Source organism: Mirounga leonina, unplaced genomic scaffold, assembly GCF_011800145.1.
Source record: "Mirounga leonina isolate KUSES-001 unplaced genomic scaffold, KU_Mleo_1.0 Mir_168, whole genome shotgun sequence".
In the NCBI taxonomy this organism is placed as follows: Eukaryota; Metazoa; Chordata; class Mammalia; order Carnivora; family Phocidae; genus Mirounga; species Mirounga leonina.
Window position 1 is genome coordinate 1,975,462 of NW_023270426.1, and position 12,965 is coordinate 1,988,426.

General features: G+C 39.7%; 1 protein-coding gene across 1 annotated transcript in view; it reads right to left on the bottom strand.

The window, feature by feature from the left end:
- The window catches only part of TRIM36 (tripartite motif containing 36), a 32,257-nt gene extending 19,775 nt beyond the window's left edge, over positions 1-12,482 (bottom strand). Inside the window, exons 1-3 of the mRNA XM_035013934.1 lie at positions 12,227-12,482; positions 3,614-3,939; positions 403-549 (exon numbers count right to left, since the gene is read on the bottom strand). Coding sequence (XP_034869825.1) covers positions 403-549; positions 3,614-3,939; positions 12,227-12,257 — 504 coding nt within the window. The 5' untranslated portion in view covers positions 12,258-12,482. The remainder of the gene's footprint in view (positions 1-402; positions 550-3,613; positions 3,940-12,226) is intronic.
- Positions 12,483-12,965: the final 483 nt, after the last annotated feature.

Sequence of the window (12,965 nt, forward strand, 5' to 3'; positions counted from 1 at the left end):
CGCACACACTCAACAGGCGTGCCATTCCCCCAACACTCAACAGGCCCGTCGTTTCCACGCACACACTCAACAGGCGTGTCATTTCCACGCACACACTCAACAGGCCCGTCATTTCCACACATACTCAACTGCAGGCACCAGGCTCACATGGGGATCATCCTGGAGTGGCCTTCATCCCTCTTTCTTCAGAGCTAGCCCATCAGTATGACCAAGGACTGCCGACTCGAACACAGTAACCACCTCGTACTGGATCACTGAGGGACCCTTTACGTTGTTGACTCGTTTCAGTAAAACAAGACCACACGGCAAGCCATGATTTTATAAAGACAATGTTAAAGGCATAAAGTAAAACCAAAGTTATAAAAGACTCAAAAGTTAGTTCCCCAAACACACAAATCCTACCTTTAAGGTTTTGTAGGCACTGCTCATGGTGGTCACCCGGTGATTGGAATGATTACCGCCCAACTTACAGAGATGACAAACTGGCCTCCGACATAACTCACAGTACATGTTTATTCTCTCCGTTTCATGTTCTGGGCACATTAAAATCTATTGAGTGCAGAACAAAGGTGTAATTAAGGGTCCTCAGAGTTTGCAGGATACACAAAGACGTGCTTTACAAAATCACTAAATAAAGCCATTTAAATGAATAAAAGTGTAAAAGCATTTGGTGTATTAGAACTACTCTTTTTCAAATTGAGGGTTCAAATGATCGATTAAATATGCAGATGTTATTGCCACTAAAACTTGGTGTTAAGGTGGTGGTAATTTCATTCCTATCAGACAGTATTACTCTCTGAATCCAGCCAGAAAGGCCCTCTGGCCACACTGACTGGCAAATCTGAATGACACGACCAATATTTTTGTAAGGTACCAGAACAAATAACTGATGGGACCCAGGGCCTCTCCCCATCCTCTTAAGAAATGCGCTACTAAAGGGGCGCGTGGCTGGCTCAGTTGGTAGAGCATGCACCTCGATCTGGGGCTTGTGAGCTTGAGCTGCACATGGGGTATAGAGATTACTTAAAATCTTAAAAAAAAAAAAAAAAAGCAATCTGCTAACTAAGAAGTCTTGAAACACTTTCTGATACAAGCTTCCAGATGTTTGCTTTTACATATTAATCATGTACACGTTGACCGAATTTAGAACTGAGTTTCTTTCTCTTTTTTTTTTTTTGGACTGTGTTTTTCTGATTTAAGTTTCCACCTTCTTATTTACTCTATAAACTATCACCATAGGTATGTCTGAAATTGTACATGAAATAACTGGCTTCACATCTGCAAGAAAGAGGAGATGCCTAGACTAGTGTGTCAATGAAATCAAAAAGTTGTCTCTGGCTCCAACAGTTCCGACTTCCAGCAATCACAACTGGTTTGATAATATCAAGACATAAAGAAAATGTCCAATATGAAAAGTCCTAATACCAATGTGCAGGACCAGGAGAAAAACAACTGGAAAAAAATTCAAAATTTCCAGCATGTCCAAGTTCCTACATTCTCAGACCACTACATTTATTTCTTTGTTATTATTTTAATTCCAGCATAGTTAACACACAATGTTACGTTAGTTTTCAAAGCCATTACATTTTAACAAAATATAAAACCTGGCTTTCTACAAGGAAGGATGGTAAGAACTCAAAGCTAGACGCAAATATTCCATAAGGGACAAGTTTGTAGAATTTTACTATATGGCATAACACTGTAATTTAAGGAAAACAGTATTTTCCTCAATATAACCTACCCCTACCTCTTCAGTTCTCGCTTACCAATCTTTTATTGTATTTGTAAGTAGAATAAGTCTGCAACTTATATGCAAAAAATTTTACTCGAGACTTTATGTGTTTTAAATTATAAAAACCGAAGTCTAATATAATTCATTTAATAATCATAGGTTCTTTCATAATGGAATAGTATTAATCAACTTAATTAATCTTCTAAAAGAGACATTAAAGCCCCAAGTTGAAGTCATAAATTTTTAAGAGTCTGTGACCTGGCGCATTTAAAATGAGATAAGGAACATAATAGGGGATTAAAAACTCTTTGATAAATCTATGGCCACACTGACCCAGTTTGAAGAGTCAAAACTGGAAGCACAGATTGTTTTCGTTTTAATCTACCAGTCCTGCACTACTGAGAATGATGTCAGAGGGGAGCCCAGCTGGCTCAGTCAGTAAAGCACGTGACGCGTGATCTCATGGTTGGTGAGTTCGAGCCCCATGATGAACATAAAGCTTACTTTAAAAAAAAAAATTTTCTTTAAGAAATACTCAGCTCATAGTTTCAAGATAACTTTTGGGATTTTTTTTTTCCTATTTTTTTTTTTTTTAAAGATTTTATTTATTTGAGACAGAGAGAATGAGAGAGACAGAGAGCACATGAGAGGGGGGAGGGTCAGAGGGAGAAGCAGGCTCCCTGCCGAGCAGGGAGCCCGATGCGGGACTCGATCCTGGGACTCCAGGATCATGACCTGAGCCGAAGGCAGTCGCCTAACCAACTGAGCCACCCAGGCGCCCTCCTATTTTTTTTTTTTAAGTAGGCTCTACGCCCACCATGGAGCCCAACGTAGGGCTCAAACTCAAGACCCTGAGATCAAGACCTGAGCTGAGATAAATGGTCAGACACTTAACCAACTGAGTCACCCAGGTGTCCCCCCATTTTTCTACTACAAGTTAAAGTGAGAGCAAAGTTTTATGCTCAAGAATGTAAACAGATTTTCATACTCACACAAGTTACTAAACTGGAAGGAATAAGAACTTTAATCAAAAGAATCTACTGGGTTTTTTTTCTTTTTAAATCTATCTAAATCAGAAAGCAGTATAAATGAGGATATCCAAACATCATTCTGCTTTTCGGTCACAAAGCAGAGCAAACAATAGTGCATAAAGGTTTTCTGAGCATTATTAGAGAGATTACCCAGAGTATTTAAGAAATGCGAATTCCACTTCAGATATTATATAAACGTTATACCACAAGCTTCAGAACCTTAGGCTGTACTTACTTTTATTTATCCCTAGCACAAGGTTAGCTAACTAAAAACGTCAGAAAAACGTTTCCCAGTCAAATCTTTTAGACAACTACGGGTTTATCACATTAAAGCACAAAGCGTTTGAACTTCACAACCGTTTCGATCTTAGAGAGTACCTCTGAGACAACTCAGCCTGTCCTCTGTTTGCAGAGGAATCCCAACGAACGTTCGTGTGCGACACGATGTATGTGTTACACAGCGATCCTGAATACCGCCTTTAGGCCGTGTGGGGCTATATAGCCACATACGAAATAACTCCAGATACCAGGCCTTAATTTCTTGTACGGACTTTTTTTTTTATGTTCTCATTTTCTTTTAACGAACTAAAAACATAGGTTTCTACATTCATGAACACCATCCAGTTAATTAATTAATTAATTAAAAGTAAGCTCTATGCTCAACGTGGGGCTTGAACTCACAACCCCGAGATCGAGTCGCACGCTCAACCAAATGGGCCAGCGGGGGGCATGGGGGAAGGCCCTCTTATATAGGCTTTTCAAGTTCTTTCCATTCTTGCTGTCAAGCTCCGGACACGTAATAATTCCTTTTGCAATATGACTATTCTAACTCAATCAAAACTTGCCTTACCTTGGGCCTAAAGTTAGTGGTTGGACCCACGTACTCGTGCTGAGCTTTCACCGTACCCCAAGGGTGGTAAATTTTGAAGCACTCATTGCAGTAGCTCGCGCTACAGTCCATGCAACTCTTGGTGGACTCCTGGGGTGGCGGCTTACAGAGGTCACACATGATGGCCGTGGCCGCCCTTGCGGCCTGCCGGTACCTCTCGACAATAGTTTCCAAAGTGAAATTGCGGAACAGACCACTGATTCCTCGTTCTCCCAGATCCACATCGTGCTCACAGCCAGGGCAAGGAAAAGTGGTTGTCCTAGGGGTCAGGGAACCGCGCTTCCAGCCTGTGTAATTGGAAGTCCTTGTTTAGTTATGTCGGTAGGAAAACGAACAGAATGAAGAAGGAAGGAGTGATGTTTTGGAAAGAGACAGATCTACATAATATAGCTCCCCCTCCGCCCACCCCCCGAAATAATACTCAAAGTGGCTCCACTTGAATCAGTCTGTATGCTGAAAAGGCTTAATGCTTGTTTTTCCTTGGTATACGAAAGACAAGCCCAACTTATTAAATAGGTATAAAGAGGAAAGGAAAATCCACAGTAAACCCCATACAAAAGCCTTATCAAACCAGATATATGGACAAAACACAGAATACAATACTACACAGGGTCAGGATTTTTTTGAATTATATAATTAACATTTACTGTTATTTCTATATATCATATCCTCAGTAATTTGGTTTCCATTTAAATGAACACAGCCTTGGCTGATGGATAGGAAATGAGTTCATTGAATGACAGGAGTCCCTACCCAGTGCCCCATGGATAGGCTCCAGAAAGATCCAAACAGTTCTGTACACTATTTGAAACTGTATGCAAATTTTGCATCTATATACCGATGCTTATTTTCTGGTTCAACAATCCATAGCTTTGGTCAGATTCTCAAAGAATATGTGATCACAAAACGGTTAAGAACCACTGCAAAAGAGAGTTTCCCACAGTAGTATTGTTTTATCTGGGTAGGCTAAATCATTAGTTAACTGAGTGCAATCTATCAAAGAGTGAAAAGCTCATCCATAGATCTAGAATCTAGTGACTTTATGAGGGACCAACCATTTAGTATCTTCTTATGACCTGAAAAAAAGAATCATTAAAATTACTTAATTCAGTAAGCCACAAGTTAACCCAAAAAGTATTATAATTTTCTAATATATATATATATAATATACAGTGAATGACCATAAGTAGCCCACTTTTGTTCAATAGTATCCTGATTTTAACAGATCAAGAGACCAAGGCATGACCGTCCTTACCCACAGGTTCACGAGAATCTGGGGTTGTCCCTTTAGCCTAAGCGCATGCATATCATATTCCCTGCTCTCATTTAGAAATCTACCCCGAGAGGACACAGTCTTGGTTGGCCACAAAGTAACTACCTAATTATAAACACAAACTTCTTAACCTAAAGCCTTCCTTTATTCTGCCATGGATCCAGTACCAAAAACGAATGGCTAAACTTAGTATACCACATTTAGCAAAGGTCTTTCAACAGCTATGTTAATATTGCCTTGGCATATTACCATCATCACTGAAAACACCGTCTTCAAATAGGTCTGGCCATGGTATCACTAAAGGTAAAATTTAGCAATCAGCCCACAATAGTATTCATTTGAAGTGATTCTACAGCATGCCAAGTGGTACTGGGTACCCAAAACTACTTAATGCGAAAACATGCAGAGTATTTTTAAGATCTTCATTTACCTTTACATTTCTAAACCTATAAAAAAGAAAAAAAGCATGACCAAAAATGCTTGCCCCATAAAAATTAGAAAACTCTACATAAAATATATTCTTATAATAATTCTTAAAACATGCAACACAAGTCCAAGATAGTTCACAACACAGCATGCATATAACGAAATAAGCAGCAAAGCCACTTTTAAGGCACATGCTAATGAAAATTTCATTCAGTGAAAAGACAAGCCAAAGAATTCTGGAAGTGGTAAGAGTGCAGTGGTCAAGTTGAAACAAATGGAAAATCACATTTAACTGCATGCCTCCCCACATGACCCAGGAGATAGAAATCAAAATGGAGATTGTTAAAAAGAAAAAAAAATGGGTTATTACTGGTTTTACTCATTGAAAGTGGCGATCAGTTTAAGGAACAGGATCAAACCAAATTAAATCATGACAACAAAGTCATGTCATGCTTTGAACTATATACTGGTGACACCCAGATTATGGCCTTCATGTTCAGAAACTTCAAATGAGATGTTTTGTCCCTTTTCTGTAAACCTCTTTTATTTTTATAACAAAAATAAGGTGTAAAGCATCACACTAGCCTAATCAGACAAAATATTAAGTCAACATATCTCAGCTGTTTTCCTAAACAGATCTTTAAAAAAGTCTCCCATTTTTCCATGAATTCCAAAGCATTTATGTTTTATTTCATCTGCCTTGGACTTCCACCATTGTTTTCAAAAACAAACGACAGAATATATGCTCTGGGCAATACGGAAACAGAGCAGATCTAAGGATATTCTGGGAAGTAAGTCTAGTGGAAAAAAAAAAATCAAGAAAGTGGAACTAAAAACGAAATGTAATAGAGTCAACTTTTTACTCGCTATAGCTGTGCTGTCTACTAGAGTAAACATTAGCCAAACTTCACTACCTAAATTTAATTCAAAGATTCGGTTCCTTGGTTGCACTAGCCACATTTCAAATTCTCAAGAGCCACATTTGACCAGTGACTCCCACACTCTATAGTGCAGGGTCAAACAAACATTCCCGTGACCACAGAATGTTCCATTGGGTAAGACTCCTCGACAGCATGACATAATGAAAAGGAAAGTAATGATGACTCTGAAAGGTAAAGAAGCAATGCATGCCAAGCAATGCAACTGTATATGTCAAACTGCATTTACAGGGCCAATATATGCAGATTATCTGAATACTGTCACCTTGCGGAATCAATTCTTTTCCCCCATATCCCTTGACCTCAAAGACAGATTAAACAAATTTGTTTAACATGACACAATTTTAAAATGAGGACTCCAGAAAATCTTCAAATTGGTTTGTAGCAAATTTCCCCCCAAAATGAGCTTTCAGCCATTAAGTTTTGTCATTTAAATATCAAAGAGAAAATCAAGTATTTCAAAACCGAGTCAATTCAGAACAGGTTCAAAACCTCTGCTAGCTGCATCCTCTCCCATATTCTGACTACCAGCTACTTCCCCTCTGTTACCTCCCAGGCAGGGAGTGGGTATCTCCCTCTATGCTGGACATTCAGGTTGGGCTTCCAGGTGCTTGGCAATGGGCTGATGCCTCTTTCAGCACATTCTGACCATCTGATGCTTATGAGTTACAATTACCTTTTGAGTACTGTGAGCATTTTCAACCTGCAAAAGCCTTTTTCTCAACTACTGTCTGAATAAAAAAAATTGGAACAAGCAATGAACTTTTTTAAAGCAAACTTCTACCTTTCCTCCTATTTACTAAATCTCAACACTAAAAAATCTCAGGGACTCACTAAAGCCTGTAAGAGAAAGGATGACATGTGGCTTTTGGAACTGTAAAGATCTGTAAATTGAGGCACGCAGAGAGGAAGGTAAGGAAGACAGAAAAGGGATAACATTTCAGGTGTTTATTTTCTCCAATAAAATATAAGGTATCACCAGCATTCTACAAAAAAAAAGTAGCCAATGTTACTTTAAAGGTCAACTGGAGTTTAAAAAAAAAAATTCCTTTTAATAAGATAGGGTTGGCCCATCGTTCGCCTAGCCCATAGTCAAATACTTCGGAAAGCCTAAAAAAGCAGTGTGTGTACATTATTTACCCACAAATGGGTGAGAGCTCAATGTTAAAACTCAAAACACTTTAGACCATTAACAGAGGAAAGACACCGTATGCACAAAACAAGATTATATTCTTAAGTACAAAAAAATTGCCAGTGCTTTTCAGCAAATTTTTTTTTTCAGCAAATTTTTAAATGCAGAAGAAAGTACTGGCTCATTTAACCTCCCCAAGGTAGCAAGATGGCCATGAATATGAGCTTTGGTCCACGAAGTAAATGGAGAGGATTTTTAAGGTTATTAAAAAAAAAGCTCACTACACGGGTATGTCATTTTCTTCAAAAACATCTTGTCACGCAGATGGGCAAAAAGGAAGCATGCGGGATTGGAGCTCCCTTTAAAAACCCCAGATGCCTCCCGTGGAAATTTAGTCCTGTTGACCTTTAAGTCATTCGGCCCAATTTGTCCCCTTTCGAGAAAATTTACAACACTTGACCACTGATGTTTCAGAACTTTATGATATACAAGGTCATTAAGTTGAACTCTCACACTACACTGCCTGAGGCCGCACAAGCAAGAAAGCATTTTCTACCTCTCCACCCCAAAGAGCTCCGCTGCGCCGCTGTGAACAATGAACAGAAAGCTGGGTTTAGAATTTAATTTCAAAGAGCAGATTCACAACTTGTTGACAAAAGATAAAGCAGCAACTGTGTCCCGTATACAACACAATTCTTGAGTTAACAGTAAGAAAATGTGCTTTTTCCCCTGGCACACGTGGTATTAATGGAACCAGCCTCTAAAAGAGCGTTCATCAAGCTGACCTTGGAGTTCAGAATTACCCATTGTTGGGACAGCCCTCAAAAGGCCCAAACCCGACCTGTAGGTTCGCATTTGTAAAGGATCGTATTTCTGGTAACTGCTGAAAAGACACAGTAATAGCAAGCATTTTTGTTGGGTTTTTTTTTTTTTACTGATGTGTATCAACCCTGTACATAAACGTTGCTAAAGTGGACTGTATCTTCCCGAGAAAAAGAAATACAAAATGTGGGGAAAGCTTGCACACATGTGACCTAAAATGTACAGTAATGTGGCTATTTTTACCTAATCGAATGTGTTACAGTATCGTACACACAAACCCTACCCGCCTTTCGAGGCACCCTTTTATTGTAAAAATCTGTCAAGTCTCCAAGGCAATGATATCCAAAAGGGGCCAAGTGAGCCAACACCGTCGGCCACATCTGCCATTTTCAATTTTCCAGGAGCCAGATTGATGAAAAAGAAACAAGTGAAATTAATTTTAATAATACCTGTTATTTATCTAACCCAATATATCCAAAATACCATTCCCTCAAAAATGTAAGAGATAAAAACTACTAGAGGTGTTTCATATTTTTTTCATTCTGAGTGTTCGAAATTCGGAGTTATATTTTATGCTTCCAGCACATCTCAGCTCAGACTAGCACATTTCAAGTGCTCAATAGCCACACGGGGCTAGGGGCTACTGTTCTGAGCAGTCCTGGTCTAATTAATCCCTTTATTAAGCCAGTGGCGAAACTAATTTTTAGAATTCTACTCCTCCCACACCAATTGCTCAGAATAGGATTTCCTTCCCAAGTATGTCTAAATGAGGAAAAATAGAAAAAGAAACCTGCCAAGAAAAAAAAAGGGAGGGGGGGAAACGTTACTTCCCTATGAATTTCTCTTTGAATCTCTCCAAAGAAAAATTAGAGGCAAATGCCCCATAAATGGAGGGTGGCATTATATTTGTAATATAATCATCTCTACTAATTTAAAACTCCCATCATGAGGAGGAGGGCAATCCTAAAATCCACATTCATTTGATAAAAGCCTCCAGGAATGATTACTACACTTGGGGCCTTCCCACCCTCTGAGGGCTTTATTTGTATTCATTAATTTGCTCTGTATGCTCTTCTTAATGAATGACTGGGTTCTAACTATGAAGCTCTGTACAGTGCAGGCTATATGCTTCTTAAAAAGGAGAGACGGATCTATCTCGTTCACCTCTCTTCGAGCATTTAGCCATGTCTGGCAACCAGCAGGTAAATGAAATATTTGTTGACTGAATGAATGCAAATGAATGCAAGGTATTGAACTTCAGTGTTGGAGAAGATAAAGCAGTTGACATACAACTGACTCGACCTACCACCCAAGGCAGAAATCCCCTCTACAATGTCTGCAAATGGTGGTCCCTCATCCATTGCTTAAAACAAAGACTTCAAATACTGATGGCCCAAATGCTGGATGGGTCATAGTCCAAGATGTGTTTTGGCTACCCTATCCTATGCTGAGCTGGCATGGAGTTTTTAAATTATCTGAATTAACTGACAATGTTCAAAAGACAGATGACACATCAAAACCACTATTAGGTTTTTGTTGGGGGGGGGGGACAGTAAATCTGACAATCTGGCACCCCCAAACCCATATGATAATGCACGCGTGCCAAGTGCCCAGGGGCTGTGGCCTCCTTAGACAAGGCATCCAGTCTAGTCTACAGAACCATGCACCGCTGTCTCCTAACAGGCGAGGCCTGGAGTCAGCTGGCCGCTGATACCTAGGCTGCTGGTTTTCTTACGGCAGCTGAGTTGATGGGAAAATGAACTCTTTACTGTCTCTGTATCAAAGAAGTAAAAGCAAAGGGGTTCCTGTATTTACTATGCCTGGGACCTGCTTCCCTAATGTATCTGGTCCCTGCAGCACCTTAATCTGACCCCGCATTTGAACACTTCCACGGACAGGGAGATGACAGTCTCATCTTTGGAAAGCCTGTCCTATTGGTTTTCTTTCCCGCTGAGCCTGAAATCTGCATTCCTAGTTCACTCACTGATCTGGAATCTCTGCTGTGAAGATACCCAGTTTACTTTCTCTTTCACAAGACAGCCATCATGTTCTGCAGTCTCTCTCTCTCCAAGTTAAATACTCTTTTATTTCCCCTAACTGCCCTTTCTAAGTTTTCTAACTCCCCGCCATCTCAGGACATGATCCAACTTGACAGGGGTCTTCCTAAAGGACAGGGAGGAACTTCTCAGTAATTCTTTTTCTGATCTAGAAGGTGTAAAGTATGGTGGAATGGATCTTTTGTTCTGGGGGGGGAAAAAAGGCCACTATTATTGAATAAAAGCCATCATGGCATGCTTTGTAGAAATCTTTTAGCAGAGGTTTGTCATTCAACAACCACTCCACAGATATTTATTAAACATCCACCAAGTACTATCTAGGTGAGCTCCTAAATTATATATTTTTAATTATATATAATTTATATTTTTTAAGAATATTCATCTGTATTTCACTCAAACTCCATATGAATCACATGCCAACCAAATGTTAAGATTAGAAGCCCACATTAAGATACAGGATTTCATATAATATGTATAGAAGCACAAACTAATTATAGAAATATTAGTACATAACTAAAATTCCTTTGAATGGTCTATGCTAAATATTAATATACAAAAAGTGAATTTCCTTGGTCAGTCAATCAGGGGGTCTGTCCCTAACTAGCTAATGAGGATCTACCAAGAGAATCTCTGTTTTCTCTGGTAGGTAATTTCAAGCTATTGAGATCTGTCCCCCCACCCCATCTCCCCCCCCACCCATCCCCCGTGCCAGCTAGTTCCTAGCAGGGAGGGAAACATACAAGTGATGACTTCACAATAAGCATGACCCTCTCTGACCTCATACTCCCTGCATACCCAATCACTTAATGTCCCTATTTTAATATATTCTTATAATTTTTTATATGTGCAAAATAGCTTCCAAGGAATTCGTGATTACCATTTAAAGAAAAATACGTGTTTTTAAAATAGCATAATACTGCTCTTAGATCAAATCCACTCTTACCCACTGTCTGATGGAGCACAAAGATGAGATTCCATATCACAGTGCGGACCAAAAAAGACAGCATTCACTAAATGCAAATGAGGGGAAGGAGATTCTCTTTTGCTGTTTTTTTAATAAGATTAAAAAATTATTCCTATGCTCCAAGGGGGAGAAATAAACAGAGTGGCCTAAAGGACCAAATTGGGCAGAACTGAAGGCCTGGAAGTCTGGTGCTTCCAGCCACTCACGTTCTCTCCTCCAAACGAAGCATGTGCCTAACGTGGTATTGAGATATTTCTACCCAAACCTCTGCCTCCCCTTGGTCCTCACTGCTGATGTTGGGCCTGAAATCCCCAGTGGCCCTGTTCCCTGGGATTTCAAATTAATTTTGCTCTACCTTACTCCTGCAGTGGATGTCCAGAAGAAAGTAAGTGACACCATCCCCATGGGAACCAATGGCCGTATAATAATGTGCCCTGTAACATCTGGATCTACTTCTATCATTACTACAGAATTCTACCCCTAGTTGGCTGATATTCAAAAATCCTGATTTCAAAAAATGGATTTAAAATGGCTGAAGAAGATAAAATCCCCAGGAAGAACAAAATGACAGCAAATAATTCATCTAAAAAACCTTCTAGGAAGAGTCATTATGGAGTCTTGTCCTTAATTTGGCATATTTATTTACATACTACCATAGACAGAGGATTCCCTAGTAAGTACTTCCGTGGTCCATTATTTCATCCCTCATATAAAGGACCCCACAGGGTCAGAACACCCCCTAAGATACAGACGGTTATTAAGGGGTCTAACACAAAGCGGGTGTTCAATATCCAACTTTAAGTGCGTAACAGTTCATTCTGACATTTGAAAAGAGGGAAGGGTTCCTTTACAACTAGTTTTAATTTATTCACCCAGAAAGACCAACCCACAAAAGGGCACAAATAATTTCCCCTCCACAGATTATCGCTGAAACTCCCAGGCCCCAAGCTTCCACCACATACCTGGTCTGCTAATTCTGTCAATTTTGTCCATGCTAGGGGACGGGAGCCGAAGTCGAGGACTGCTCTGATTGGAGTTGTCCGATCCCACGTCATTGAATGAGTCATCATGGGTCAGTAAGAGCTCTTTTACACACTTATGACAGATACTGTGTTGACAAGGGAGAATCAGCGGGTGGGTGAACAGCTCCTTGCATGCTGGGCAAATGAGCTCTCTTTCGATATTCTTAATGGTAACCTTGAGGAAAAGAAATCAGAATCAAAAGCTCTTAGTGGATAAATATATTTTTTTAATTTTAGTTTATGTTATGTTAATTACCATACATTACATCATTAGTTTTTGATGTAGTGTTCCATGATTCATTGTTTGCATATAACACCCGATGCTCCATTCAATACGTGCCCTCTTTAATACCCATCGCTGGGCTAACCCATCCCCCCACCCCCTCCCCTCTAGAACCCTCAGTTTGTTTCTCGGAGTCCACAGTCTCGCATGGTTAGTGGGTAAATATATTAACATCCTTATACCTCATGGATGAGTACGTGTGTTTACCATGCCAAAAGGAATTAAGAAACAGTGTATAATCTGAAATTCCTTTCTGGCAATGAAATTCCCATACCATCGCCCCCCACCCCAACACCCACAGCCTAGAACTGAAGGGACACAGACATGGAAAACACTGAAGTCGGAGAAAAATCAGCACAAGATATGAGGGGACCGTAATATTCCATCAATTATGAA